Source organism: Tachyglossus aculeatus, chromosome Y4 (genome assembly GCF_015852505.1).
Source record: "Tachyglossus aculeatus isolate mTacAcu1 chromosome Y4, mTacAcu1.pri, whole genome shotgun sequence".
Classification (NCBI taxonomy): Eukaryota; Metazoa; Chordata; class Mammalia; order Monotremata; family Tachyglossidae; genus Tachyglossus; species Tachyglossus aculeatus.
This window is the reverse complement of record NC_052096.1, coordinates 5481902-5506543: the sequence shown is the minus strand read 5'-3', so window position 1 is coordinate 5506543 and position 24642 is coordinate 5481902. Positions and strand designations below refer to the sequence as shown.

Below are 24642 nucleotides of genomic sequence, written 5' to 3'. Positions count from 1 at the left end.
TGAGAAGGAGGACGATGAGGAGGAGAAGGGCCAGGAGGCTGACAATGAGGAGGAGGACCAGGAGGACAATGATGATGATGAGGAGGAGGAGGGCCAGGAGGACAATGATGATGATGATGAGGAGGAGGGCCAGGAGGACAATGATGAGGAGGTGGAGGACCAGGACGAGGACGAGGAGGAGGCCGACGATGAGGACGAGGAGGAGGAGGACTACGACGACGAAGATTCAGGAGCTGTACAGTCTGGAACAAGTGAAGGGGATGTAGAGGACTGGTTCAGCGGAAGTGGGGTGAGTACTTTCTACCGTGGTTTGGGGGTCGTCCCTGGGTAGGTGGGTGGTGTGTGTGTCTGCTGCTGACCCCTCTGTGGCCCCCCCCCGCCCCGCCGAGGTCCTGGTCTTCGTCCTCAGAGTACCACCCTGATATGCTCCACCTCACCGAGGTGGGCAGGCGCAAAAGTGACCCCCAGAAGGTGGCTGGCTGGGGGTTCAGGTGGCGGGAAGAGGCCCCGGGAAGTAGGATCTGGGGGGCTGGGGGGACAGTGGCTCACAGCAGGGGAGCCACCGAGGGGGAAACAGAGTCCCGTCTGGGCCGCTTCACACTTTTCCTTGTCTCCCTGTCCGTCCGTCCGTCCCATCTGTCTGTCTGTCCATCCGTCTGTCTGTCCCTAGATCACCAAGCAGATGTTTTCCCCCTGAAGAGACTTGGAGATGCCCCCTCTCCCCCACCTCCCCGCCCCCCTCTTCCCATCCGGCCCACCAATTTCCAGGACACGCCACCCGCCCCGTCCTCTAGAAAGGTGAGGGCTGTTTGCGGGGAGCAGAGACGTGACCCCCTTTTCCCTCCCCTGACAAAGTCCCCCGCCCCTCCCCGCCTCCCCCGAGGCCGGGACTCTCCATGGTCCGAGTCGCCCTCCCGGTCTTTCTCCCCCGGTTGGGTTGGCGGCGAGAAGGTCCGGGGGGGAGCCCAGTTCCCGGCCCCCCTCAGCGGAACCCGTTCACCCAATAAAGATATTTGGAACCCGATTCTGAGCCCTGTGGAGCCCAACCTACAAAGCTGCCTCGGCCCCCGGGGGGGAAGTGGGGGTCAGGGGCATCTTCAGTGGGAGGGTTGGAGGACGAGCGAAGGTATTAAGAGGCCGCAGGCAAAACCTGGTTCTGGTTTGGAGGTTGGAGGAGGAAGTTGAGGGCTTCCTCAACACCAGCGCTTAGAACAATGCTTTGCACATAGTAAGCGCTTAATAAATGCCATTATTAACATCATCATCATCAATGGTATTTATTGAGCGCTTACTATGTGCAGAGCACTGTACTAAGCGCTTGAGAAGTACAAATTGGCAACATATAGAGACAGTCCCTACCCAACAGTGGGCTCACAGTCTAAAAGGGGGAGACAGAGAACAAAACCAAACATACTAACAAAGTAAAATAGAATAGATATGTAGAAATAAATTAAATAAATAAATAAATAGAGTAAAAAAAAATATGTACAAACATATATACATGTACAAACATATATACAAACATATATACATTAACACCCGACACCTCGCCACCCCGACCCGGTCTCACCCTGGGATTGCCCGGGAAGATTTTGAAAACCAACCAGCCCCGACTTCAGTCTCTTCCCCCCCAACCACCCCCTTCCCCGCCGCCCCGGGTCTGGAGGGAGTCTCCTTGGGCCGGGGGCCCTCCACAAGGGAGAGAATTAGCCCGCGGCCTCATCGCCCATGCTCTTTCCACTGAGCCGCGCCGCTTCTTCTCGGCCTCAGTTCCTTCATCTGCAGCGTAGGGAGTCAGTACCCGTTCTCCCCTCCCTACTGAGACCGTGAGCCCCGGGTGGGACAGGGACACAGATCAGATTAGAGAAGCAGCGTGGCTCAGTGGAAAGAGCCCGGGCTTTGGAGTCGGTGGTCTTGGGTTCAAATCCCCGCTCCGCCACTTGTTAGCTGGGTGACTTTGGGCAAGTCACTTCTCTGGGCCTCAGTTACCCCATCTGTCAAATGGGGATGAAGACTGTGAGCCCCCCGTGGGACAACCTGATCACCTTGTAGCACCCCGCCAGCGCTTAGAACAGTGCTTTGCACATAGTAAGCGCTTAATAAATGCCATCATTATTATTATTATTATTATCGCCAGCCACCCGGAGTTGGGTCTCTGTCTGCGAGCTCACGGATAGGCCCCCCTCGCTCCGCCTCAGAAGCCAGGAGGTCCAGAGGGGGAAGAACAACCTGTGTCCGCCCAAGGGTGTCCCGTGGGACTGTGGGCGATTCCTTGGAAGCCAGGAGGGCCGGAGGGCGACACCGACTTCTGTCCGCTCGAGGTTATCCCGTGGGACCGTGGAGGAAGGATGGGACAGGGTCCTGCCTCATTCCGCTTCCACCTCTCGTGGCCGGGGGCCGTAGCTCTGGCATCGAATTGGGGGGAATCCCTCTCAGGGAAGACGCACACTCCCCAAAGCTTGGTGGGGACAAAAGGCCAATTGTCCGTTTGCACGGAGCCTCCCCTGCGGTCCAAATCATCATCATCATCAATCGTATTCATTGAGCGCTTACTGTGTGCAGAGCACTGTACTAAGCGCTTGGGAAGTACGAGTTGGCAACAGAATCAGGTACTGGGCCAGGGCTGGGGAAAGCACTGCGAGGAGAGCCAATACCATGGAAGCGGCGTGGCTTAGCGGAAAGAGCCCGGGCTTGGGAGGTCGTGGGTTCTAATCCTGGCTCCGCCGCTTGTCAGCTGTGTGAGTCTGGGCAAGTCACTTCACTTCTCTGAGCCTCAGTTCCCTCATCTCTAAAATGGGGATGAAGACTGTGAGCCCCGCGTGGGACAACGTGATCACCTTGTATCCCCCCTCAGCGCTTAGAATGGTGCTTCGCACATAGTAAGCACTTAACAAATACCATCATCATTATTATTATTCTCTGTGCCTCAGTTACCTCATCTGTAAAATAGGGATGAAGACTGTAAGCCCCACATGGGACAACCTGATCACCTTGTATTCCCCCCCCCCCAGCGCTTAAAACAGTGCTTCACACATAGTAAGCGCTTAACAAATACCATCATCATTATTATTATTCTCTGTTGCCTCAGTTACCTCATCAGTAAAGTAGGGATGAAGACTGTAAGCCCCACGTGGGACAACGTGATCACCTTGTATCCCCCCTCAGCGCTTAGAACAGTGCTTCGCATATAGTAAGCGCTTAACAAATGCCATCATTATTATTATTATTCTCTGTGCCTCAGTGACCTCATCAGTAAAATGGGGATTAAGACTGTGAGCCCCATGTGGGACAACCTGATCACCTTGTATCCCCCCTCAGCGCTTAGAACGGTGCTTCGCACATAGTAAGCGCTTAACAAATACCATCATCATTATTATTATTCTCAGTGCCTCAGTTACCTCATCTGTAAAATAGGGATGAAGACTGTAAGCCCCACGTGGGACAACCTGATCACCTTGTATCCCCTCCAGCACTTGGAACGGTGCTTCGCACATAGTAAGCGCTTAACAAATACCGTCATCGTTATTATTATTCTTTGTGCCTCAGTGACCTCATCTGTAAAATGAGGATTACGACTGTGAGCCCCGCATGGGACAACCTGATGACCTTGTATCCGCCCCAGTGCTTAGAACGGTGCTTTGCACATAGTAAGCGCTTAACAAATACCATCATCATTATTATTATTCTCTGTGCCTCAGTGACCTCATCTGTAAAATAGGGATGAAGATTGTGAGCCCCACGTGGGACAACCTGATCACCTTGTATCCCCTCCAGCATTTAGAACGGTGCTTCGCATATAGTAAGCACTTAACAAATACCATCATCATTATTATTATTATTCTCTGCCTCAGTTCCCTCATCTGTAAAATAGGGATAAAGACTGTAAGCCCCACGTGGGACAACCTGATCACCTTGTATCTGCCCCAGCGCTTAGAACAGTGCTTGGCACATAGTAATAAAATACCCAAGCCCAAGAAACAGAAGCAACGTGGCCTAGTGGAAAGATCCCGGGTTTGGGAGTCAGAGTATCTGCCACTTGCCTGCTGAGTGACCTTGGAAGCGCATAACAAATAGCATTAAAAAAAACCTGTATCTCCCCCAGCACTTAGAGGAGTGTTTGACCCATAGCAAGTGTGAAGCAGCAAGTGAGAAGCAGCGTGGCTCAGTGGAAAGAGCCCGGGCTTTGGAGTCAGAGGTCATGGGTTCGAATCCTGCCCCCGCCACACGTCTGCTGTGTGACCGTGGGCAAGTCACTTAACTTCTCTGTGCCTCATCTGTAAAAGGGGATTGAAGACTGTGAGCCCCACGTGGGACAACTTGATCACCTTGTATCCCCCCCCAGCGCTTAGAACAGTGCTCTGCACATAGTAAGCACTTAACAAATGCCATAATAATAATAACAAAGTCACTTGATGACGGTATTTTTTTTGTTGTTGGCATTTGTTAAGCGCTTACTATGTGCAGAGCACTGTTCTAGGCTCTGGGGAGGATACAGGGTGATCAGGTTGTCCCGTGTGGGGTTCACAGTCTTAATCCCCATTTTACAGATGAGGGAACTGAGGCCCAGAGAAGTGAAGTGACTTGCCCAAGATCACACAGCAGACGTGGTGGAGTCGGGATTCGAACCCGTGACCTCTGACTCCAAAGCCCGGGCTCTTTCCACTGAGCCACACTGCTTCTCACATTTGGTATTTGGTATTTGTTAAGCACTCACTATGTGCCAAGCACTGTTCCAAGCGCTGGGGTAGATACAGGGTAATCAGGTTGTCCCACCTGGGGCTCACCGTCTTCATCCCCATTTGACAGATGAGGGAACTGAGGCCCGGAGAAGCTGACTGGCCCAAAGTCACCCAGCTGATAAGTGGCGGAGCCAGGATTAGAACCCACGACTTCTGACTCCCAAGCCTGGGCTCTTTCCACTGAGCCACGCCGCTTCTTCTCGGCCTCAGTTCCTTCATCTGCAGCGTGGGGATTCAGTACCCATTCTCCCCTCCCTACTGAGACGGTGAGCCCCGGGTGGGACAGGGACACAGATCAGATTAGAGAAGCATCGTGGCTCAGTGGAAAGAGCCCGGGCTTTGGAGTCAGTGGTCTTGGGTTCAAATCCCCGCTCCGCCACTTGTCAGCTGGGTGACTTTGGGCAAGTCACTTCACTTCTCTGGGCCTCAGTTACCCCATCTGTCAAATGGGGATGAAGACTGTGAGCCCCCTGTGGGACAACCTGATCACCTTGTAACCTCCCCAGCGCTTAGAACAGTGCTTTGCACATAGTAAGCGCTGAATAAATGCCATCATTATTATTATTATCTGACGAATGATCTTGTCTGTCCCCTGGCCCTTAGTACAGGGGACTAGTATGTGAGAAGCAGCGTGGCTCAGTGGAAAGAGCCCGGGCTTTGGAGTCAGAAGTCATGGGTTCAAATCCTGGCTCCGCCACGTGTCAGCTGTGTGATTTCGGGCAAGTCACTTCACTTCTCTGTGCCTCAGTGACCTCATCTGTAAAATGGGGATGAAGACTGGGAGCCCCCTGTGGGACAACCTGATTACCTTGTAATCTCCCCAGCGCTTAAAACAGTACTTTGCACATAGTAAGCGCTTAATAAATGCCATCATTATTATTATTATTCTCTGTGCCTCAGTTCCCTCATCTGCAAAATGGGGATGAAGACTGTGAGCCCCCCGTGGGACAACCTGATCACCTTGTAACCTCCCCAGCGCTTAGAACAGTGCTTTCCACATAGTAAGCGCTTAATAAATGCCATCATTATTATTATTATTCTCTGTGCCTCAGTTCCCTCATCTGTAAAATGGGGATGAACCCCACGTGGGACAACCTGATCACCTTGTAACCTCCCCAGCGCTTAGAACAGTGCTTTGCACATAGTAAGCGCTTCACAAATGCCATCATTATTATTATTATTATTCTCTGTGCCTCAGTTCCCTTATCTGTAAAATGGGGATGAAGACTGTGAACCCGGTGGAGCCAGGATTAGAACCCTTGGGCGAGTCACTTCACTGCGCCTGTCGCCTCATCCGTAAAATGGGGATTACAGCTATGAGCCCCGTGTGGGACATGGATTGTGTCCAGCCTGATTACCTTGTACGCACCCCAGCGCTTAGAGCAGCGCTTGGCCCATAGTAAGCGCTTAGCAAGTACCACAGTTAGTATTCTCTGTGCTTCATTTACCTCATCTGTAAAATGGGGGCAATAATAATAATAATAATAATAATAATAATAATAATAATAATAATAATAATGACAGTGTTTGTTAAGCACTTACTGACTGTGATCTCCATGTGGGACAAAAATTGGGTCCAACCTGATTAGCTTGTATCTACCAGGCGTTTAGCACAGTCTCTGGCCCATAATAAGCTCTTAACATATAAAAAAACCCCCCAAAACCTAGGTTCTGTTGAGTCCCAAGCCCAGACTCTTTCCACTAAGCCACACTGCTTCTCTCAAGCTCTCAGGCCTGTCCCATTTCTTCCTTCCTTCATCATCATCATCATCATCAATCGTATTTATTGAGCACTTACTATGTGCAGAGCACTGTACTAAGCGCTTGGGAAGTCCAAATTGGCAACATATAGAGACAGTCCCTACCCAACAGTGGGCTCACAGTCTAGAAGGGGGATACAGAGAACAAAACCAAACATACTAACAAGATAAAATAAATAGAATAGATATGTACAGGTAAAATAAATAAATAGAGTAATAAATCTGTACAAACATATATACATATATCCAGGTGCTGTGGGGAAGGGAAGGAGGTAAGATGGGGGGGATGGAGACGGGGACGAGGGGGAGAGGAAGGAAGGGGCTCAGTCTTCCTTCCCTTCCCTTCCTTCTTCCCTTCCCCACAGCACCTGTATATATGTATATATGTTTGTACATATTTATTCCTCTATTTATTTATTTGTTTATTTTACTTGTACCTATCTATTCTATTTATTTTATTTTGTTAGTGTGTTTGGTTTTGCTCTCCGTCTCCCCCTTTTAGACTGTGAGCCCACTGTTGGGTAGGGACTGTCTCTAGATGTTGCCAACTTGGACTTCCCAAGCGCTTAGTACAGTGTTCTGCACACAGTAAGCGCTCAATCAATATGATTGATTGATTGATTGATTAATTGATTGATTCCTGGGTGACTTCCAGACTGGCTTCACAGTGGCCCTGGGCTAGGTTCCTTTAAGCAGTCCCTTAGAGACGTCGAAGTCGGGATGAGATTTTGGGCCAAGCTCTCCATCCTTGACAGTGATTTTGATATCTGTCAAGCGCTGATCAATCATATTCATTGAGCGCTTACTCTGTGCAGAGCACTGGACTGAGCACTTGGGAAGGTGCAATCTAATAGAGTTGGTAGATGGGTTCCCTGCCCACAGTAAGCTTACAGTCCTTCTAGACTGCGAGCCCGCTGTTGGGTAAGGACCGTCTCTGTACGTTGCCAACTTGGACTTCCCAAGCGCTTAGTCCAGTGCTCTGCACACAGTAAGCGCTCAATAAATATGAATGAATGAATGAGGGGGCTCTGCACACAGGAAGCGCTCAATAAGTACGATTGAATGAATGAAGGGGGAGAAAGACAGTCTAGAGGGGGAGAAGCAGCATGGCTCGATGGAAAGAGCCCGGGCTTTGGAGTCAGAGGTCATGGGTTCAAATTCCGACCCCGCCACTTGTCAGCTGTGTGACTTTAGGCAAGTCACTTCACTTCTCCGGGCCTCAGTTCCCTCATCTGGAAAATGGGGATTAAGCCTGTGAGCCCCACGTGGGACAATCTGATCGCCTTGTATCCCCCCCCCCAGCGCTTAGAACAGTGCTTTGCACATAGTAAGCGCTTAACAAATACCATTATTATTATCTCCTGATCTCTCCACCCCTCTCCTCACCGTGTCCGCTCCCACCTGGCGCAATCCCCACACCCCAAATTAGCCTTTTTTCTTCGGGGGCGGGAGGGGGTACTCCATGGATCCTGCAATCACTTCCTTCCTCAGCCTCCTTGTGCTTTCTCGCGGTCAGGCCTCCCCGCTATTGCAGCCGAGGGGAGAGGAAAGACTGGGGTTGCGAGACCACCAGGCCCAGACCATGGGGGTCTTCCCGCTCCTGCTCGGGGCGCTGATCTGGAAAGGTGAGTGTAGCCGGGAATGGGGAGCGGGCAGGGGGCATGGAAACCAGCTTTGCGGGGGCGGATAGGCCCAGGCATCCCAGTCCACCCTCTCATCATCATCATCAATCGTATTTATTGAGCGCTTACTATGTGCAGAGCACTGTACTAAGCGCTTAAGCACTTCTCCCACTCTGAGGACGGATCCCTCACTGGACCAGCTGCTGTCTGGGTCTCCGTGACATTCGTTCATTCATTCATTCAATTGTATTTATCATCATCAATCGTATTTATAGAGTGCTTACTGTGTGCAGAGCACTGTACTGAGCATTAGGGAGAGGACTGTACAATGATAAATAGACGTATTCCCACACAAGCTTACAGTCTGGATTGGGTTTGGGGGGAGACAGACATTAGTGGAAATAAATGACAGATATGGACCTAAGTGGGTAGGGACCGTCTCTGTATGTTGCCGACTTGTACTTCCCAAGCGCTTAGTACAGTGCTCTGCACACAATAAGCGCTCAATAAATACGATTGAATGAATGAATAGGTGGGGTGGGGCTGGGAGGGGGGATGGATGAATAAAGGGAGCAAGTCAGGGCGGCGCAGAAGGAAGTGGGAGAAGAGGAAAGGGGGACTTAGGGAAGGCTTCTTGGAGGAGGTGTGCCTTCAATAAGGCTCTGAACAGCGGGAGAGGCATTGTCCGTCAGATGAGGAGGGAGGGCATTCCAGGCCAGAGGCAGGATGGGGGCGAGAGGTCGGCGGCGAGATAGAGGAGATGGAGGGACAGTGAGAAGATCAGCATTAGAGGAGGGAAGTATGATGATGGCATTTATTAAGCACTATGTGCAAAGCACTGTTCTAAGCGCTGGGGATGTTACAAGGTGATCAGGTTGTCCCACCTGGGGCTCACAGTCTCAATCCCCATTTTACAGATGAGGTAACTGAGGCACAGAGAAGTTAAGTGACTTGCCCAAAGTCACCCAGCTGACAATTGGCAGAGCCGGGGTTTGAACCCATGACTTCTGACTCCAAAGTATGTGGCCTGGGCTATGGTAGGAGAGTAGCAACGTGAGGTCAGAGGGGGCAAAGTGATTGAGTGCCACTGAGGCCCAGAGAGGTGAAGTAACTGACTTGCTTAAGGTCGCACAGCTGGCTAGTGACAGAGCTGGGACTGGAATCCAGGTCCTCTGATGCCCAGACCTGGGTTCTTTCCACTAATAATAATAATGATGGCATTTATTAAGCGCTTACTATGTGCAAAGCACTGTTCTAAGCGCTGGGGAGGTTACAAGGTGATCAGGTTGTCCCACGGGGGGCTCACAGTCTTCACCCCCATTTTCCAGACGAGGGAACTGAAGCCCAGAGAAGTGAAGTGACTCGCCCAAAGTCACCCAGCTGACAATTGGCGGAGCCGGGATTTGAACCCCTGACCTCTGACTCCAAAGCCATTGAGCCACGCTGCTTCTCACTAGGCCACCCTGCTCCTCCCTGTAACATTTATGTATTCTTAGGAGCTTTTACATACGTACAATTATGTCTGTTTGCTTCTGTTGTTTTAGTTGGTCAGATCCTGGAGGGCGCGGATGGTGTCGATTATTATTATTATTGTTAGTAATTATAATGTTTGTTAAGTGCTTACTATGTGCGAAGCACTGGGGTAGATACAAGGTCATCCGGTTGTCCCATGTGGAGTTCACGGTCTTCAGCCCCATTTGACAGATGAGGAAACCGAGTCACAGAGAAGGGAAGTGTCTTGTCCTAAGTCACACAGCTGACAAGCGGCGGAGTCGGGATTAGAACCCATGACTCTCCGACTCCCAAGCCCGGGCTCTTGCCACTGAGCCACGCGGCTTCTCTAAGAGAAGGCACCAGAGGGTGGGCTGATGCCCTCCGACAGTGTACATCCCCCCCCACCTCCCTCCTCCGTCCCCCGTCCGACTGCGGGGGAGCCCCCCTGTGCGGTGCAGACCCCCCACTCGGCCTTCCTCTCCCTCTCCGTCCCCCCCGCCTTACCTCCTTCCCTTCCCCACAGCACCTGTATATCATCATCATCCTCATCAATCGTATTTATTGAGCGCTTACTGTGTGCAGAGCACTGTACTAAGCGCTTGGGAAGTACAAGTTGGTAACATATAGAGACAGTCCCTACCCAGCAGTGGGCTCACAGTTTAAAAGGGGGAGACAGAGAACAAAACAAACATACTAACAAAATATAATAAATAGAATAGATATGTACAAGTAAAATAAATAAATAAATAGAGTAATAAATATGTACAAACATATATACAGGTGCTGTGGGGAAGGTATGTATATATGTTCATATTTATTACTCTATTTATTTATTTATTTTACTTGTACATATCTATTCTATTTATTTTATTTTGTTAATCTGTTTGGTTTTGTTCTCTGTCTCCCCCTTCTAGACTGTGAGCCCACTGGTGGGTAGGGACTGTCTCTATATGTTGCCAACTTGGACTTCCCAAGCACTCAGTCCAGTGCTCTGCACACAGTAAGTGCTCAATAAATATGATTGATTGATTGATCGATTGATTGATCCCCACTTTACAGGTGAGGGAACTGAGGCACAGAGAAGTGAAGTGACTTGCCCAGAGTCACCCAGCTGACAAGTGGCGGAGCCGGGATTTGAACCCACAACCTCCGACTCCAAAGCTCAGGCTCTTTCCACTGAGCCACGCTGCCTCTCTGTGTGCAGAGCACTGTACTAAGCGCTTGGGAAGTCCAAGTTGGCAACATATAGAGACAGTCCCTACCCGACAACGGGCTCGCAGTCTAGAAGGGGGAGACGGACCACAAAACAAAACATGTGGACGGGTGTCAAGTCATCAGAATAAATAGAAATAAAGCTAGATGCACATCATTAAGAAAATAAATAGAATAGTAAATATGTACAAGTAAAATAAATAGAGTAATAAATCTGTACAAACATATATACAGGTGCTGTGGGGAGGAGAAGGAGGGAAGGCAGGGGGATGGGGAGGAGGAGAGAAAAAAGGGGGCTCAGCCTGGTTAAAAAGGGGGCTCAGTCTGGGGATGAGCTGATTATTCATTCAATCGTATTTATTGAGCGCTTACTGTGTGCAGAGCACTGTACTAAGCGCTTGGGAAGTACAAGTCGGCAACATAGAGAGACGGCCCCTACCCAACAACAGGCTCACAGTCTAGAAGGGGGAAGCAGATGATCAGCTCGTGTCTACCCCAGCACTTAGTATCGTGCCTGGCACATAATAAGTGTTTAACATATTTCATAAAAAATAATGACCACCGATGGACCGCTTGAAAGATAAGCAGGTCGGAACTTGTACTTGTACATATTTACTATTCTATTTATTTTGTTCATCATCATCATCAATCGTATTTATTGAGCGCTTACTGTGTGCAGAGCACTGGACTAAGCGCTTGGGAAGTACAAGTTGGCAACATATAGAGACAGTCCCTACCCAACAGTGGGCTCACAGTCTGAAAGATCTGATCTGATCACCCTGTAACCTCCCCAGCGCTTAGAACAGTGCTTTGCACATAGTAAGCGCTTAAAAAATGCCATCATTATTATTATTATTCATGATGTGCATAGAGCTTTAATTATTTGTTCGGACGACTTGACACCTGTCCACATGTTTTGTTGTCTGTCTCCCCCTTCTAGAGTGTGAGCCTGTTGTTGGGTAGGGACTGTCTCTATGTGTTGCCAACTTGTACTTCCCAAGCGCTTAGTACAGTGCTCTGCACACAGTAAGCACTCAATAAGTGCGATTGAATGAATGAAGGACTGAGCCCCCTTTTTCCTCTCCTCCCCATCCCCCCCCCCCGCTTTACCTCCTTCCCCTCCCCACAGCACTTGTATATATGTTTGTACAGATTTATTGCTCTATTTTACTTGTACACATTTACTATTCTATTTATTTTGTTCATGATGTGCATAGAGCTTTAATTATTTGTTCTGATGACTTGACACCTGTCCACATGTTTTGTTGTCTGTCTCCCCCTTCTTGACTGTGAGCCCGTTGTTGGGTAGGGACCGTCTCTATGTGTTGCCAAGTTGTACTTCCCAAGCACTTGGTGCAGTGCTCTGCACACAGTAAGCGCTCAATAAATACGATTGAATGAATGAATGACTGAGCCCCCTTTTTCCTCTCCTCCCCATCCCCCCCGCCTTACCTCCTTCCCCTCCCCACAGCACTTGTATATATGTTTGTACAGATTTATTGCTCTATTTATTTTACTTGTACATATTTACCATTCTATGTATTTTGTTCATGATGTGCATAGAGCTTTAACTATTTGTTCTGACGACTTGACACCTGTCCACATGTTTTGTTGTCTGTCTCCCCCTTCTAGAGTGTGAGTCCATTGTTGGGTAGGGACTATCTCTATGTGTTGCCAACTTGGACTTCCCAAGCTCTTAGTCCAGTGCTCTGCACACAGTAAGCGCTCAATAAATACCATTGAATGAATTGAATGAATGAATGAATTAATGAATGAATGGAACGGGCCCCTGCCCTAGAGGTGACCTCGTCCCACCTCACAGCCGGCCCTTTCCCGACCGCTCTGCCCCCATATCGCAGCCTCTCTGAGAATCGGGGCTCCGAGTGAACTGGACCCCAACTTCTTCAGGGTCCGATCCCCTCCGCCCCCAGGCCCGACTAGGCCCGTGACTCCCACGTTTCCCCACCGCAGTCCTGGCGGAGGCCCAGAACGTCCTGGTGAAGCAGTCTTTGGGGATCGTCACCTCCGAGGGCGACTCCGAGATCCTGCACTGTTCCATCTCCGCTCAGAAAGGGGGGCCCCCTCTGCGGATCCTGGGGTTCTCCTGGTGGCGGGGGACTCCTGAGACCCGATGGTCCATCTTCAACTCCAGAACCAACTTCACCCACTCGGATTACCGGGGCCGGGTCTCCATGGAGCAGGACCTCCAGCGGGGGTTCAGTTCCTTCAACATCCAACGCCTGCGGAAGAGCGACGAGGACGTGTTCTTTTGCAGTGTCGACGTTGTGACCGAGGGCAAAGAGGTCACCTACTGGAGCCAGGAAGGGGCCAACATCACTTTCGCGGGTAAGTGTCACCCCCGCCGCCCCCCCACACCTCCCCGATTCCTCCAAGGGCCTGCCCTTCCAGGGGAACGCTGGGCAGGGGGGCGGGGGGGTCGCTAATAATAATAACAATTATGGTCCTAGTTAGTAATAATAATAATGAGGGCATTTATTAAGCGCTTACTATGTGCAAAGCACTGTTCTAAGCACTGGGAGAGTTTACAAGGTGATCAGGTTGTCCCACTTGGGGCTCACAGTCTTAATCCCCATTTTACAGATGAGGGAACTGAGGCACAGAGAAGCTAAGTGCCGTTCTAAGCACTGGGGTAGATACAGTCTTTCCAGGTTGGACACAGTCCCTGTCCCCCACGCGGCTCACTGTGTTCATCCCCATTTTCCAGCCGAGGGAACTGGGGCCCAGGGAAGCGAAGTGACCGGCCCAAGGTCACACAGCAGGTCGGGGCTCCATCGTATTTATTGCTCTATTATTATTATTATTATTATTACTCTCTTTATTTATTTATTTTACTTGTACATATCTATTCTATTTATTTTATTTTGTTAGTACGTTTGGTTTTGTTCTCTGTCTCCCCCTTTTAGACTGTGAGCCCACTGTTGGGTAGGGACTGTCTCTAGATGTTGCCAATTTGTACTTCCCAAGTGCTTAGTACAGTGCTCTGCACATAGTAAGCGCTCAATAAATACAATTGATGATGATGATGATGATGATGACTGAGCACTTACTGCGTGCAGAGCACTGTACTAAGCGCTTAGCGAGAGCGAGCCCACACTGCTGCGTTCCCAGGGGATAGCTGGGACGCCACCTGGGACTCCGTCTGTCCACAGAAGACACCCCGAGATTCCTGATCGTGCAACCGGAGGCCCTGTCGGCCCCCGAGGGAGGCTCCGTCATCATCTCCTGCCTCTTCGTCCCCCCGCCGGGCCTTGGGCCCCTGAGCAACGTGAGGGTCTACTGGAGGCGGGACCACTTCAACGGCCTAGTCATCTTCCAGGCCTTCCCGCCCGCCACCCCGGATCCGGACTACGAGGGCCGAGTGACCCTGGTGGGGAACCTGGAGGCCGGGAACGCGTCCATCCGGATCTCCGGCCTGCGGCCCCTGGACCAAACCACCTACTTCTGTTACATCTCCGGCCGCCTCGCCCACGGGCGGGAGGTCCAGCGGCAGAGCTCCGTGGGAACCCCCCTCACCGTGACAGGTGAGGCCCGACCCGGGGTTCTTATTACTCTATTTATTTATTTTCCTTGTACATATCTCTTCTATTTATTTCATTTTGCCAACATGTTTTGTTCTGTTCTCCGTCTCCCCCTTCTAGACTGTGAACCCGCTGTTGGGTAGGGACCGTCTCTAGATGTTGCCAACTTGGACTTCCCAAGCGCTTCGTCCAGTGCTCTGCACGCAGTAAGCGCTCAATAAATACGATTCATTGATTGACTGATTGATTGACCACAGCCCCTCCCCGGGCTGCCGGAGTGGGGAGGGGGGAAGGGGACCCTGCAAAAAGTTGGGCCCCTTTTGCCCAACTGGTGGGGACAGCAGGGGGGCAAACCACTCCCCTCAGTCTCCGTTGAGTAACAATAATAAAAATGGCATTGGTTAAGCACTTACTATGTGCCAAGCACTGGGGTAGATACAAGATAGGTTGGACACAGACCCTGTCCCATATAGGGCTCAAACGTAGCTCACTAGAAAGAGCCCGGGCTTTGGAATCAGAGGTTGTGGGTTCAAATCCCAGCTCCACAAATTGTGTGACTTTGGGCAAGTCACTTAACCTCTCCGGGCTTCAGTTCCCCGTCTGTAAAATGGGGATGAAGACTGTGAGCCCCGCGTGGGACAACCTGATCACCTTGTAACCTCCCCGGCGCTTAGAACAGTGCTTTGCACATAGTAAGCACTCAATAAAATGCCATTATTATTAATCCCCGTTTTACAGGTGAGGTAACTGAAGCCCATTCACTCATTCAGTCATATTTATTGAGCGCTTACTGTGTGCCGAGCACTGTACTAAGCGCTTGGAAAGTACAATTAGGCAACAAATAGAGACAATCCCTACCCAACAACGAACTCACAGTCTGAAGAGACTTTGTAGTGAAGGCCCAGAGAAGCGAAGTGACTTGCCCAAGGTCACACAGCAGACACGTGGCAGAATCAGAATTAGAACCCATGCCCTTCTGTCTCCCTAGCACATGTTCTAGCCACTAAACCATGCTGCTTCTCCTGTCTGTTCATCTCTGCCTCTGTTTCTGTCTCTCCGCGCCTGTCTCTACCTAATAATAATAATAATAGTAATAATGGTACTTGTTAAGCGCTTACTATGTGCCGAGCACTATTCTAGGGTAGTCAGGTTGGACACAGTCCCCGTCCCACATATTCATTCATTCATTCAATCATATTTATTGAGCGCTTACTGTGTGCAGAGCACTGGACTAAGCGCTTGGGAAGTCCAAGTCGGCAACATCTAGAGACGGTCCCTACCCAACAGCGGCTCACAGTCTAGAAGGGGGAGACAGAGAACAGAACAAAACGTGTTAACAAAATAAATAGAATAGATACGTACAATGAAACTAAATAAATAAATAGAGTATTTATTGGCCTAGTGGAAAGAGCTCAGAATTTAGAGTCAGGAGACCTGGGTTCTACTCTTGTCTCTGCCATTTGCCCGGTGAACGACCTTGGGCAAGCCACTTCATTTTCATGCGCTTCCATTTCCTCATATGGAAAAAAGGGATAAAATACCAGGTTCCTTCCCATTTTGAAGACTGTGAATCCCGTCCGGGGCAGGGACTGTGTCCGATCCTACTACTTTGTACCTATCGCAGGGTTTGGTACCTAGTGAGCGCTTCAAAAATGCCGTCGATCTTGTGCGTGTCTACAAACCTGCTTTACCCCGTATTACGGACGAGGTAACTGAGGCCCAATCAATCAATCAATCAATCAATCGTATTTATTGAGCGCTTACTATGTGCAGAGCACTGTACTAAGCGCTTGGGAAGTACAAATTGGCATCACATAGAGACAGTCCCTACCCAACAGTGGGCTCACAGTCTAAAAGGGGGAGACAGAGAACAGAACCAAACATACCAACAAAATAAAATAAGTAGGATAGAAATGTACAAGTAAAATAAATAAATAAATAAATAAATAGAATAATAAATATGTACAACCATATATACATATATACAGGTGCTGTGGGGAAGGGAAGGAGGTAAGACGGGGGGATGGAGAGGGGGACGAGGGGGAGAGGAAAGAAGGGGCTCAGTCTGGGAAGGCCTCCTGGAGGAGGTGAGCTCTCAGCAGGGCCTTGAAGGGAGGAAGAGAGCTAGCTTGGCGGATGGGCAGAGGGAGGGCATTCCAGGCCCGGGGGATGACGTGGGCCGGGGGTCGATGGCGGGACAGGCGAGAGCGAGGTACAGTGAGGAGATTAGCGGTGGCAGAGGAGCGGAGGGTGCGGGCTGGGCAGTAGAAGGAGAGAAGGGAGGTGAGGTAGGAGGGGGCGAGGTGATGGACAGCCTTGAAGCCCAGGGTGAGGAGGGAAGTGGAAGTGAAGTGACTTCCCAAGGTCGGAATTAGAACCCATGCCCTTCTGTCTCCCTAGCACATGTTCTAGCCACTAAACCGGGCGGCTTCTCCTGTCTGTCCATCTGTGTCTCTCCAGCGAGGTCGACCGGCCAGTTGATCACCCAGCCCGGGCACCGGCAGGCCCTCAACCTGCTCAATGGCAGCCGTCTCCCGGAGGAGGCCGGCGACTCCGGAGGATCCGGCCTCAGAGCCCTGTTTTTCTCGCCCTTGGACCTGGCCCTGCTCCTCGCTCTCTCCCTGACCCTGAAAATCGGCACCTGTGTAGCCGTGTTCCTGAAACTCCAGGGCGGGGAGAGGGGCGGCCCCGGAGGGGTCTCCGGCCCCCCGGACCCCCTTCCCGCCGCCAGGCAGGAGCCACAAGCCCCCCGGCCCCCCGGCCCCGACCAGGCCGAGCCCAGCGAGGGACCCCAAGAAGTCCAGTAAAGATCCCGGCCTGCTGTCCTGGCAGTTTGCGCGTTTGTGGGGGACGGGGTCCGGGGCCTGAAACCAGGCACGGGGCGGGGGGGGTCGGAAGGGGTGGTAGATGAGCACCCCCTCCTCACCCGGGAAGCGCTCAATAAATACCAATCGATGGTATTTACGAAGCAGCGTGGCTCACTGGAAAGAACCCGGGCTTTGGAGTCAGAGGGCATGGGTTCAAATCCCGGCTCCGCCAATTGTCAGCTGGGTGACTTTGGGCAAGTCACTTCATCATCATCATCATCATCAATCGTATTTATTGAGCGCTTGCTATGTGCAGAGCACTGGACTAAGCGCTTGGGAAGTACAAATTGGCAACATATAGAGACGGTCCCTACCCAACAGTGGGCTCACAGTCTAAAAGGGGGAGACAGAGAACAAAACCAAACATGCTAACAAAATAAAATAAATAGAATAGCTATGTACAAGTAAAATAAATAAATGAATAAATAGAGTAATAAATCTGTACAAACATATATACATCTATACAGGTGCTGTGGGGGAGGGAAGGAGGTAAGATGGGGGGATGGAGAGGGGGACGAGGGGGAGAGGAAGGAAGGGGCTCAGTCTGGGAAGGCCTCCTGGAGGAGGTGAGCTCTCAGCTGGGCCTCAGTGACCTCATCTGGAAAATGGGGATGAAGACTGGGAGCCCCAAGTGGGACAACCTGATCCCCTTGTATCCTCCCCAGTGCTTAGAACAGTGCTTTGCACATAGTAAGCGCTTAACAAATGCCATCATTATTATTATTTAATGAGCGCTTACGGCACGCAGAGCACTGGACTTGAATGTGTCTGTTTATTGTCATATATTGTACTCTCCCAAGCGCTTAGTACAGTGCACACAGTAAGTGCTCAGTACATACGACTGAGCATACATACAGAGAAGCAGTGTGGCTCTGTGGAAAGAGCCCAGGCTTTGGAGTCAGAGATCATGGGTTCAAATCCCAGCTCCGCCAGTTGTCAGCTGTGTGACTTTGGGCAAGTCACTTCACTTCTCTGGGCCTCAGTTACCTCATCTGGATAATGGGGATTAAGACTGTAAGCCCTAAGTGGGACAACCTGATCACCTTATAACCTCCCCAGTGCTTAGAACAGTGCTTTGCACATAATAAGAGCTTAACAAATGCCATCATTATTATTATTATTATTTAATGAGCGCTTATGGCACGCAGAGCACTGGACTTGAATGTGTCTGTTATCTATTGTACTCTCCCAAGCGCTTAGTACAGTGCACACAGTAAGCGCTCAGTACATACGACTGAGCATACATACAGAGAAGCAGTGTGGCTCCGTGGAAAGAGCATGGGCTTAAGAGTCAAAGGTCATGGATTCAAACCCTGGCTCCACCACTCGTCAGCTGTGTGACTTTGGGAAAGTCGTTTCACTTTTCTTTGCCTCGGTGACCTCATCTGTAAAATGGGGATGAAGACTGTGAGCCCCACGTGGGACAACCCTGATTACCTTTTATCCCCCCCCCGGCGCTTAGAACAGTGCTTGGCACATAGTAAGCGCTTAATGAATACCAACATTATTATTATTAATATTATAATTAGGACTAATAATAATAATAATAATAATAATATTAGGACCGACTGGGAGAATACGATAGTGTAGGGAGACACATTCCCTGCCCACAAGGAGCTGACAGTCTGGAGGGGTGTTGGTTGCTCTTTAAGCGTGCGGGAGAGTACTGAGGGGGGGGGGCATAACCCCTGCCCTCACGGAGTTAATAAGAATGATGGTATTTAGGCGCTTACTATGTGTCAAGCACTGTTCTAAGCGCTGGGGTAGAGACAAGGTAATCAGGGTTGTCCTCCGTGGGGCTCACAGTCTTCATCCCCGTTTTCCAGATGAGGTCACTGAGGCCCAGAGAAGTGATGTGACTTGCCCAAGATCACACGACAGGCAAGGGGCAGAGCCGAGATGATAGTTTTGCGGGGAACCAATCCATCAGTAATAATAATAATAATAATAATAATAATAATAATAATAATAATAATAATGGCATTTATTAAGCGCTTACTATGTGCAAAGCAGTGTTCTGAGCACTGGGGAGGTTACAAGGTGATCAGGTTGTCCCACAGGGGACTCACAGTCTTAATCCCCATTTTCCAGATGAGGAAACTGAGGCACAGAGAAGTCAAGTGACTTGCCCAAAGTTACACAGCTGACAATTGGCAGAGCCGGGATTCGAACCCATGACATGTGACTCCAAAGCCCGGGCTCTTTCCACTGAGCCACGCTGCTAGCAATAATAATAATAATAATGATGATGGTATTTGTTAAGCGCTTACTATGTGCGAAGCACTGTCCTAACCACTGGGCTAGACACAAGGTCATCAGGTTGTCCCACGTGGGGCTCACAGTCTAGAAGGGGGAGACAGACAACAAGACAAAACATATTTACAAAATAAAATAAATAGAATAAATATGTACAAGTAAAATAAATAAATAAATAGAGTAATAGAGTACCTGATGACCTTGTATCTTCCCCAGCGGTTAGAACAGTGCTTGGCACCTAGTAAGCGCTTAATACCATTATTATTATTATTATTATTATTATTATCAGAGTGGGGGAGACAAGACATCCCTCAAGGAGCTTGCAGTCTAGAAGTGGGGAAGGACACTAAATCAGATTACAGAGAAGTAGAAAGGACAGACAGGAAATTAGCAGTTATCACCAGGGCTCTAACCTGGAGGCCAGGCCCAGCCTGCCTAACACCTAAGCCACTTCAGAGGGCAATCAATCAATCAATCAATCAATCAATGAATCAATCGTATTTATTGAGCACTTACTGTGTGCAGAGCACTGTACTAAGCGCTTGGGAAGTACAAGTTGGCAACATATAGAGACGGTCCCTACCCAACAGTGGGCTCACAGTCTAGAAGGGGGCAGAGGTCAAACCTCAGTCTTACACATACACACACATCACCGCCTACCCTTAATCCTCCTGGCCTCCTCGCCACCTTAATAATAATAATGGCATTTATTAAGTGCTTACTATGTGCAAAGCACTGTTCAAAGTGCTGGGGAGGTTACAAGGTGATCAGGTTGTCCCACGGAGGGCTCACAGTCTTCATCCCCATTTTATGGATGAGGTCACTGAGGCCCAGAGAAGTGAAGTACTTCCCAAGCGTTTAGTACAGTGCTCTGCACACAGTAAGCGCTCAATAAATACAATTGAATGAATGAATGAAGTGACTTTCTCAAAGTCACACAGCTGACAAGTGGCGGAGCAGGATTTGAACCCATGACCTCTGACTCCCAAGCCCGGGCTCTTTCCATTGAGCCATGCTGCTTCTCTTGAGCCATGCTGCTTCTCTTACAAGGTGATCAGGCATTTATTAAGCGCTTACTATGTGCAAAGCACTGTTCTAAGCACTGGGGAGGTTACAATAATAATAATAATAATGGCATTTATTAAGCGCTTACTATGTGCAAAGCACTGTTCTAAGCGCTGGGGGGGTTACAAGGTGACCAGGTTGTCCCACGGGGGGCTCACAGTCTTCATCCCCATCTGACAGATGAGGTCACTGAGGCCCAGAGAAGTGAAGTGACTTTCTCAAAGTCACCCAGCTGACAAGTGGCAGAGTCAGGATTTGAACCCATGACCTCTGACTCCCAAGCCCGGGCTCTTTTCCACTGAGCCACGCTGCTTCTCCCACAGGGAACCAGCCCCCCAAAGCCCCCTGGGTCCACTGCCCCCCATCCCAGGGGCTGAGAGGGTCCCTGAAGTGATGATAATAATCATCATAATAATGATGGTCTTTGTTAATAATAATGGCATTTATTAAGCGCTTACTATGTGCAAAGCACTGTTCTAAGCGCTGGGGAGGTTACCAGGTGATCAGGTTGTCCCACGTGGAGCTCACAGTCTTCATCCCCATTTTACGTTGGCCCCACGTGGGACAACCTGATCATCATCATCATCAATCGTATTTATTGAGCGCTTACTATGTGCAGAGCACTGTACTAAGCGCTTGGGAAGTACAAATTGGCAACATATAGAGACAGTCCCTACCCAACAGTGGGCTCACAGTCTAAAAGGGGGAGACAAAACCAAACATACTAACAAAATAAAATAAATAGGATAGATATGTACAAGTAAAATAAATAAATAGAGTAATAAATATGTACAAACATATATACATATATACAGGATGACCTGATGACCTGGTATCCCCCCCACCAGCGCTTAGAACAGTGCTTGGCACATAGTAAGTGCTTACCAAATACCATCATTATTGTTCTTATAGAATCAGTGACGGGGTCTGTTTGGCACCCTGATCAAACAGTCACCGACTCCGTTCTGTCATTAGGTAGTAGAATAAAAACCTCAATCAATCAATCGTATTTATTGAGCGCTTACTGTGTGCCGAGCACTGTACTGAGCGCTTGGGAAGTACAAGTTGGCAACATACGGGCTCACAGTCTAAAACTCTTGGCCTTCTTTCAGAGAGCAAGAGATGGAGAGATAGACACACACACAGAGAGAGAAAGAGTGTGTGGGTGTGCCTATGTGTGTTTTTCTCTCCGTGTGCGAGCGATGACGTTAGTTTTTCCCTTTGTCGGTTTTCCTGTCAGTCAACTGTATTTACTGAGCGCTCACCGTTGTGCAGAGCACTGTACTAAGCGCTTGGGAGAATACCCTCCAACCTTCCCTCCTCCTCCTCCTCCTCCTCCCCCTTAGCGTGGGAAGGGCACAGGGCCGAGAGTCGGGAGCCCTGGGTTTTCGATCGGTCGATTTATTGAGTGCAGGGGACCGTACTGAGCGCTTGGGAGAGGGAGAGGCACCGGAGTTGTTTAGACACATTTCCTGCCCAAAATGAGTTCACAGGTTTAGAGGGGGCGACAAGACGGTCATAGAAATACAGAAATGACGTCTAGGGACAGAAGTGCTGTGGGGCTGGGGTATTTGTTAAGCGTTTACTACGTGCCAAGCACTGTTCTAAACGCTGGGTTCTCACCCCAGCTCTGCCATTTGCCTGCTGCGTAGTTCGGGGCCAGTCGCTTCACTTCTTTGAGCCTCAGTTGTAAAAATCATTCATTTGTTCAGTCGTATTTATTGACCCTCATCTGTAAAATGGGGATGAAGACTGTGAGCCCCATGTGGGACAAGCTGATCACCTTGTATACCCGCAGCGCTTAGAACAGTGCTTTGCACATAGTAAGCGCTTAACAAATACCAACATTATTATTATTATTATTATTATTATTATTGAGCGCTTACTCTGGGCAGGGCACTGTACTAAGCGCTCGGGGGCACACAATACGGCGATAAGCAGGCACAGTCCCTGCCCACAACGAGCTTACAGGCTGGGGAGGGGAAGACAGACATTAATAGAGATAAATAAGTTACAGATATGTACATTAAGGGCTAATTGTGGTACTTGTTAGGCGCTTACTATGTGCCAAGCACCGTACTAAGCGCTGGGGCAGATACAAGATCATCAGCGCTGGGGGCTCGCCGTCTATGTAGGAGGGACCTGAAGGAAATGAGAGGCCCGGAGAAGTGAAGTGACTTAACCAAGGTCACACAGCAGACAGGTGTCCTGCGATTAGAACCCAGATCCGACTAACTCCCGGACTCGTGCTCTATCCACTAGACCACACTGCTTCTGTGTGACCCTGGGCAAGTCACTTCACTTCTCTGGGCCTCGGTTCCCTCATCTGGAAAATGGGGATGGAGCCTGTGAACCCCCCGTGGGACAGGGACCGTGTCCAACCCGATTTGCTTTCATTCAATCGTATTTATTGAGCGCTTACTGTGTGCAGAGCACTGCGCTAAGCGCTTGGAAAGTAGCGCTTAGAACAGTGCTTTGCACATAGTAAGCGCTTAACAAATGCCACCATTATTGTTACAAATCGGCAGTAGAGACAATCCCTACCCAACAACGGGCTCTCTACCCCAGCGCTTAGTGCAGTGCTGGGCACATAGTAAATGCTTAACATACCATCATTATTATTACGATTATTATCATCACAGATTATTATTATGTATCATTATTGTATATTATATTATTACAGAGAGACGAGAAGCAGCGTGGCTTAGTGGAAAGAGCCCGGGCTTGAGAGTCAGAGGTCGTGGGTTCAAATCCCGGCTCCGCCACTTGTCAGCTGGGTGACTTGGGGCGAGTCACTTCACTTCTCAGGGCCTCAGTGACCTCATCTGCAAAATGGGGATGAAGACTGTGAGCCCCACGTGGGACAACCGAATTGCCTTAGCGTGGCTCAGTGGCAAGAGCCCGGGTTTGGGAATCAGAGGTCATGGGTTCTAATCCCGGCTCTGCCACTTGTCAGCTGGGTGACTTGGGGCAAGTCACTTCACTTCTCTGGGCCTCAGTGGCCTCATCTGTCAAATGGGGATGAAGACTGGGAGCCCCCCGTGGGACAACTTGATCACCTTGTATTCCCTTCCAGCGCTTAGAACAGTGCTTCGCACATAGTAAGTGCTTAACAAATACCATTATTATTATTATTACCCCAGCGCTTAGAACAGTGCTTGGCACATAGTAAGCGCTTAACAAATACCAACATTATTGTTATTATTATATATTATTAATATTCTCTATTAGGTACGACCCCTGGCCTGAGGAGCTCCTAGGGTCTGCCCTTTTAGGGCTAAAGGGCTGGGGAGGGGGTGGTGGGTGGCTGCTTCAAAGTACCCCAGCGCTTAGTGCAGTGCTGGGCACATAGTAAGCGCTTAACAAATACCATCATTATGATGATGATTATTATCACATTATTAGATATTATTTTGTTATATATTATTATTACTCTCTAGTAGGTACGACCCCCTTCCCGGAGGAGCTTCCATTCATTCAGTCATTCAATCGTATTTATTGAGCGCTAACTGTGTGCACAACACTGTACTAAACGCTTAGGAAGTCCAAGTTGGCAACAGGTAGAGACGGTCCCTACCCAACAACGGGCTCACAGGCTAGAAGGGGTCTGCGGTCCTAGGGTTAGTGGGATTCATTCATTCAATCGTATTTATGGAGCGCTTACTGTGTGCAGAGCACTGGGCTAAGCGCTTGGAGATCCCGATTCGGCCCCAGGGAGAGACAATCCGTACCCAACCACGGGCTGGGGAGGGGGAGGCGAGGGAGGCTCACACAACATCGTGTGCCCCTCCCCATCAATAAATCGCATTTATTGAGCTCTCACTGTGGGCGATGCACTGGACTGGATGCTTGGCTCAGTGGAAAGAGCCCGGGCTTGGGAGTCAGAGGTCGTGGGTTCGAATCCCGGCTCCGCCACTTGACAGCTGGATGACTTGGGGCCAGTCCCTTCCCTTCTCTGGGCCTCAGTCCCCTCGTTCGTTCATTCAATCGTATTTATTTACTGAGCGCTTCCTGTGTGCAGAGCACTGTACTAAGCGCTTGGGAAGTCCAAATTGGCAACATATAGACACGGTCCCTACCCAACGGTG

At 49.8% G+C, this 24642-nt stretch overlaps 2 protein-coding genes across 2 annotated transcripts in view; both read left to right on the top strand.

The window, feature by feature from the left end:
- STAG3 (stromal antigen 3) overlaps positions 1-12714 on the top strand; it is a 48864-nt gene extending 36150 nt beyond the window's left edge. Inside the window, exons 33-36 of the mRNA XM_038768249.1 lie at positions 410-514; positions 671-798; positions 8034-8124; positions 12650-12714. Coding sequence (XP_038624177.1) covers positions 410-514; positions 671-798; positions 8034-8124; positions 12650-12714 — 389 coding nt within the window. The remainder of the gene's footprint in view (positions 1-409; positions 515-670; positions 799-8033; positions 8125-12649) is intronic.
- LOC119946796 (paired immunoglobulin-like type 2 receptor beta) lies at positions 152-17173 on the top strand. The gene is made up of 4 exons (XM_038768248.1): positions 152-289; positions 12799-13173; positions 13998-14369; positions 16827-17173. The coding sequence occupies exons 2-4, from the start codon at positions 13020-13022 to the stop codon at positions 17171-17173; spliced, it is 873 nt and encodes a 290-aa protein (XP_038624176.1). The 5' UTR covers positions 152-289; positions 12799-13019.
- The last annotated feature ends 7469 nt before the right edge of the window (positions 17174-24642 follow it).

Bases quoted from the DNA above. Each gene is read 5' to 3' on its own strand.
- LOC119946796 (XM_038768248.1), top strand. From the start codon at position 13,020: ATGGAGCAGGACCTCCAGCGGGGGTTCAGTTCCTTCAACATCCAACGC. The intron at 13,174-13,997 runs GTAAGTGTCACC...GTCTGTCCACAG, and splicing joins GGCCAACATCACTTTCGCGG to AAGACACCCCGAGATTCCTG. The intron at 14,370-16,826 runs GTGAGGCCCGAC...GTGTCTCTCCAG, and splicing joins AACCCCCCTCACCGTGACAG to CGAGGTCGACCGGCCAGTTG.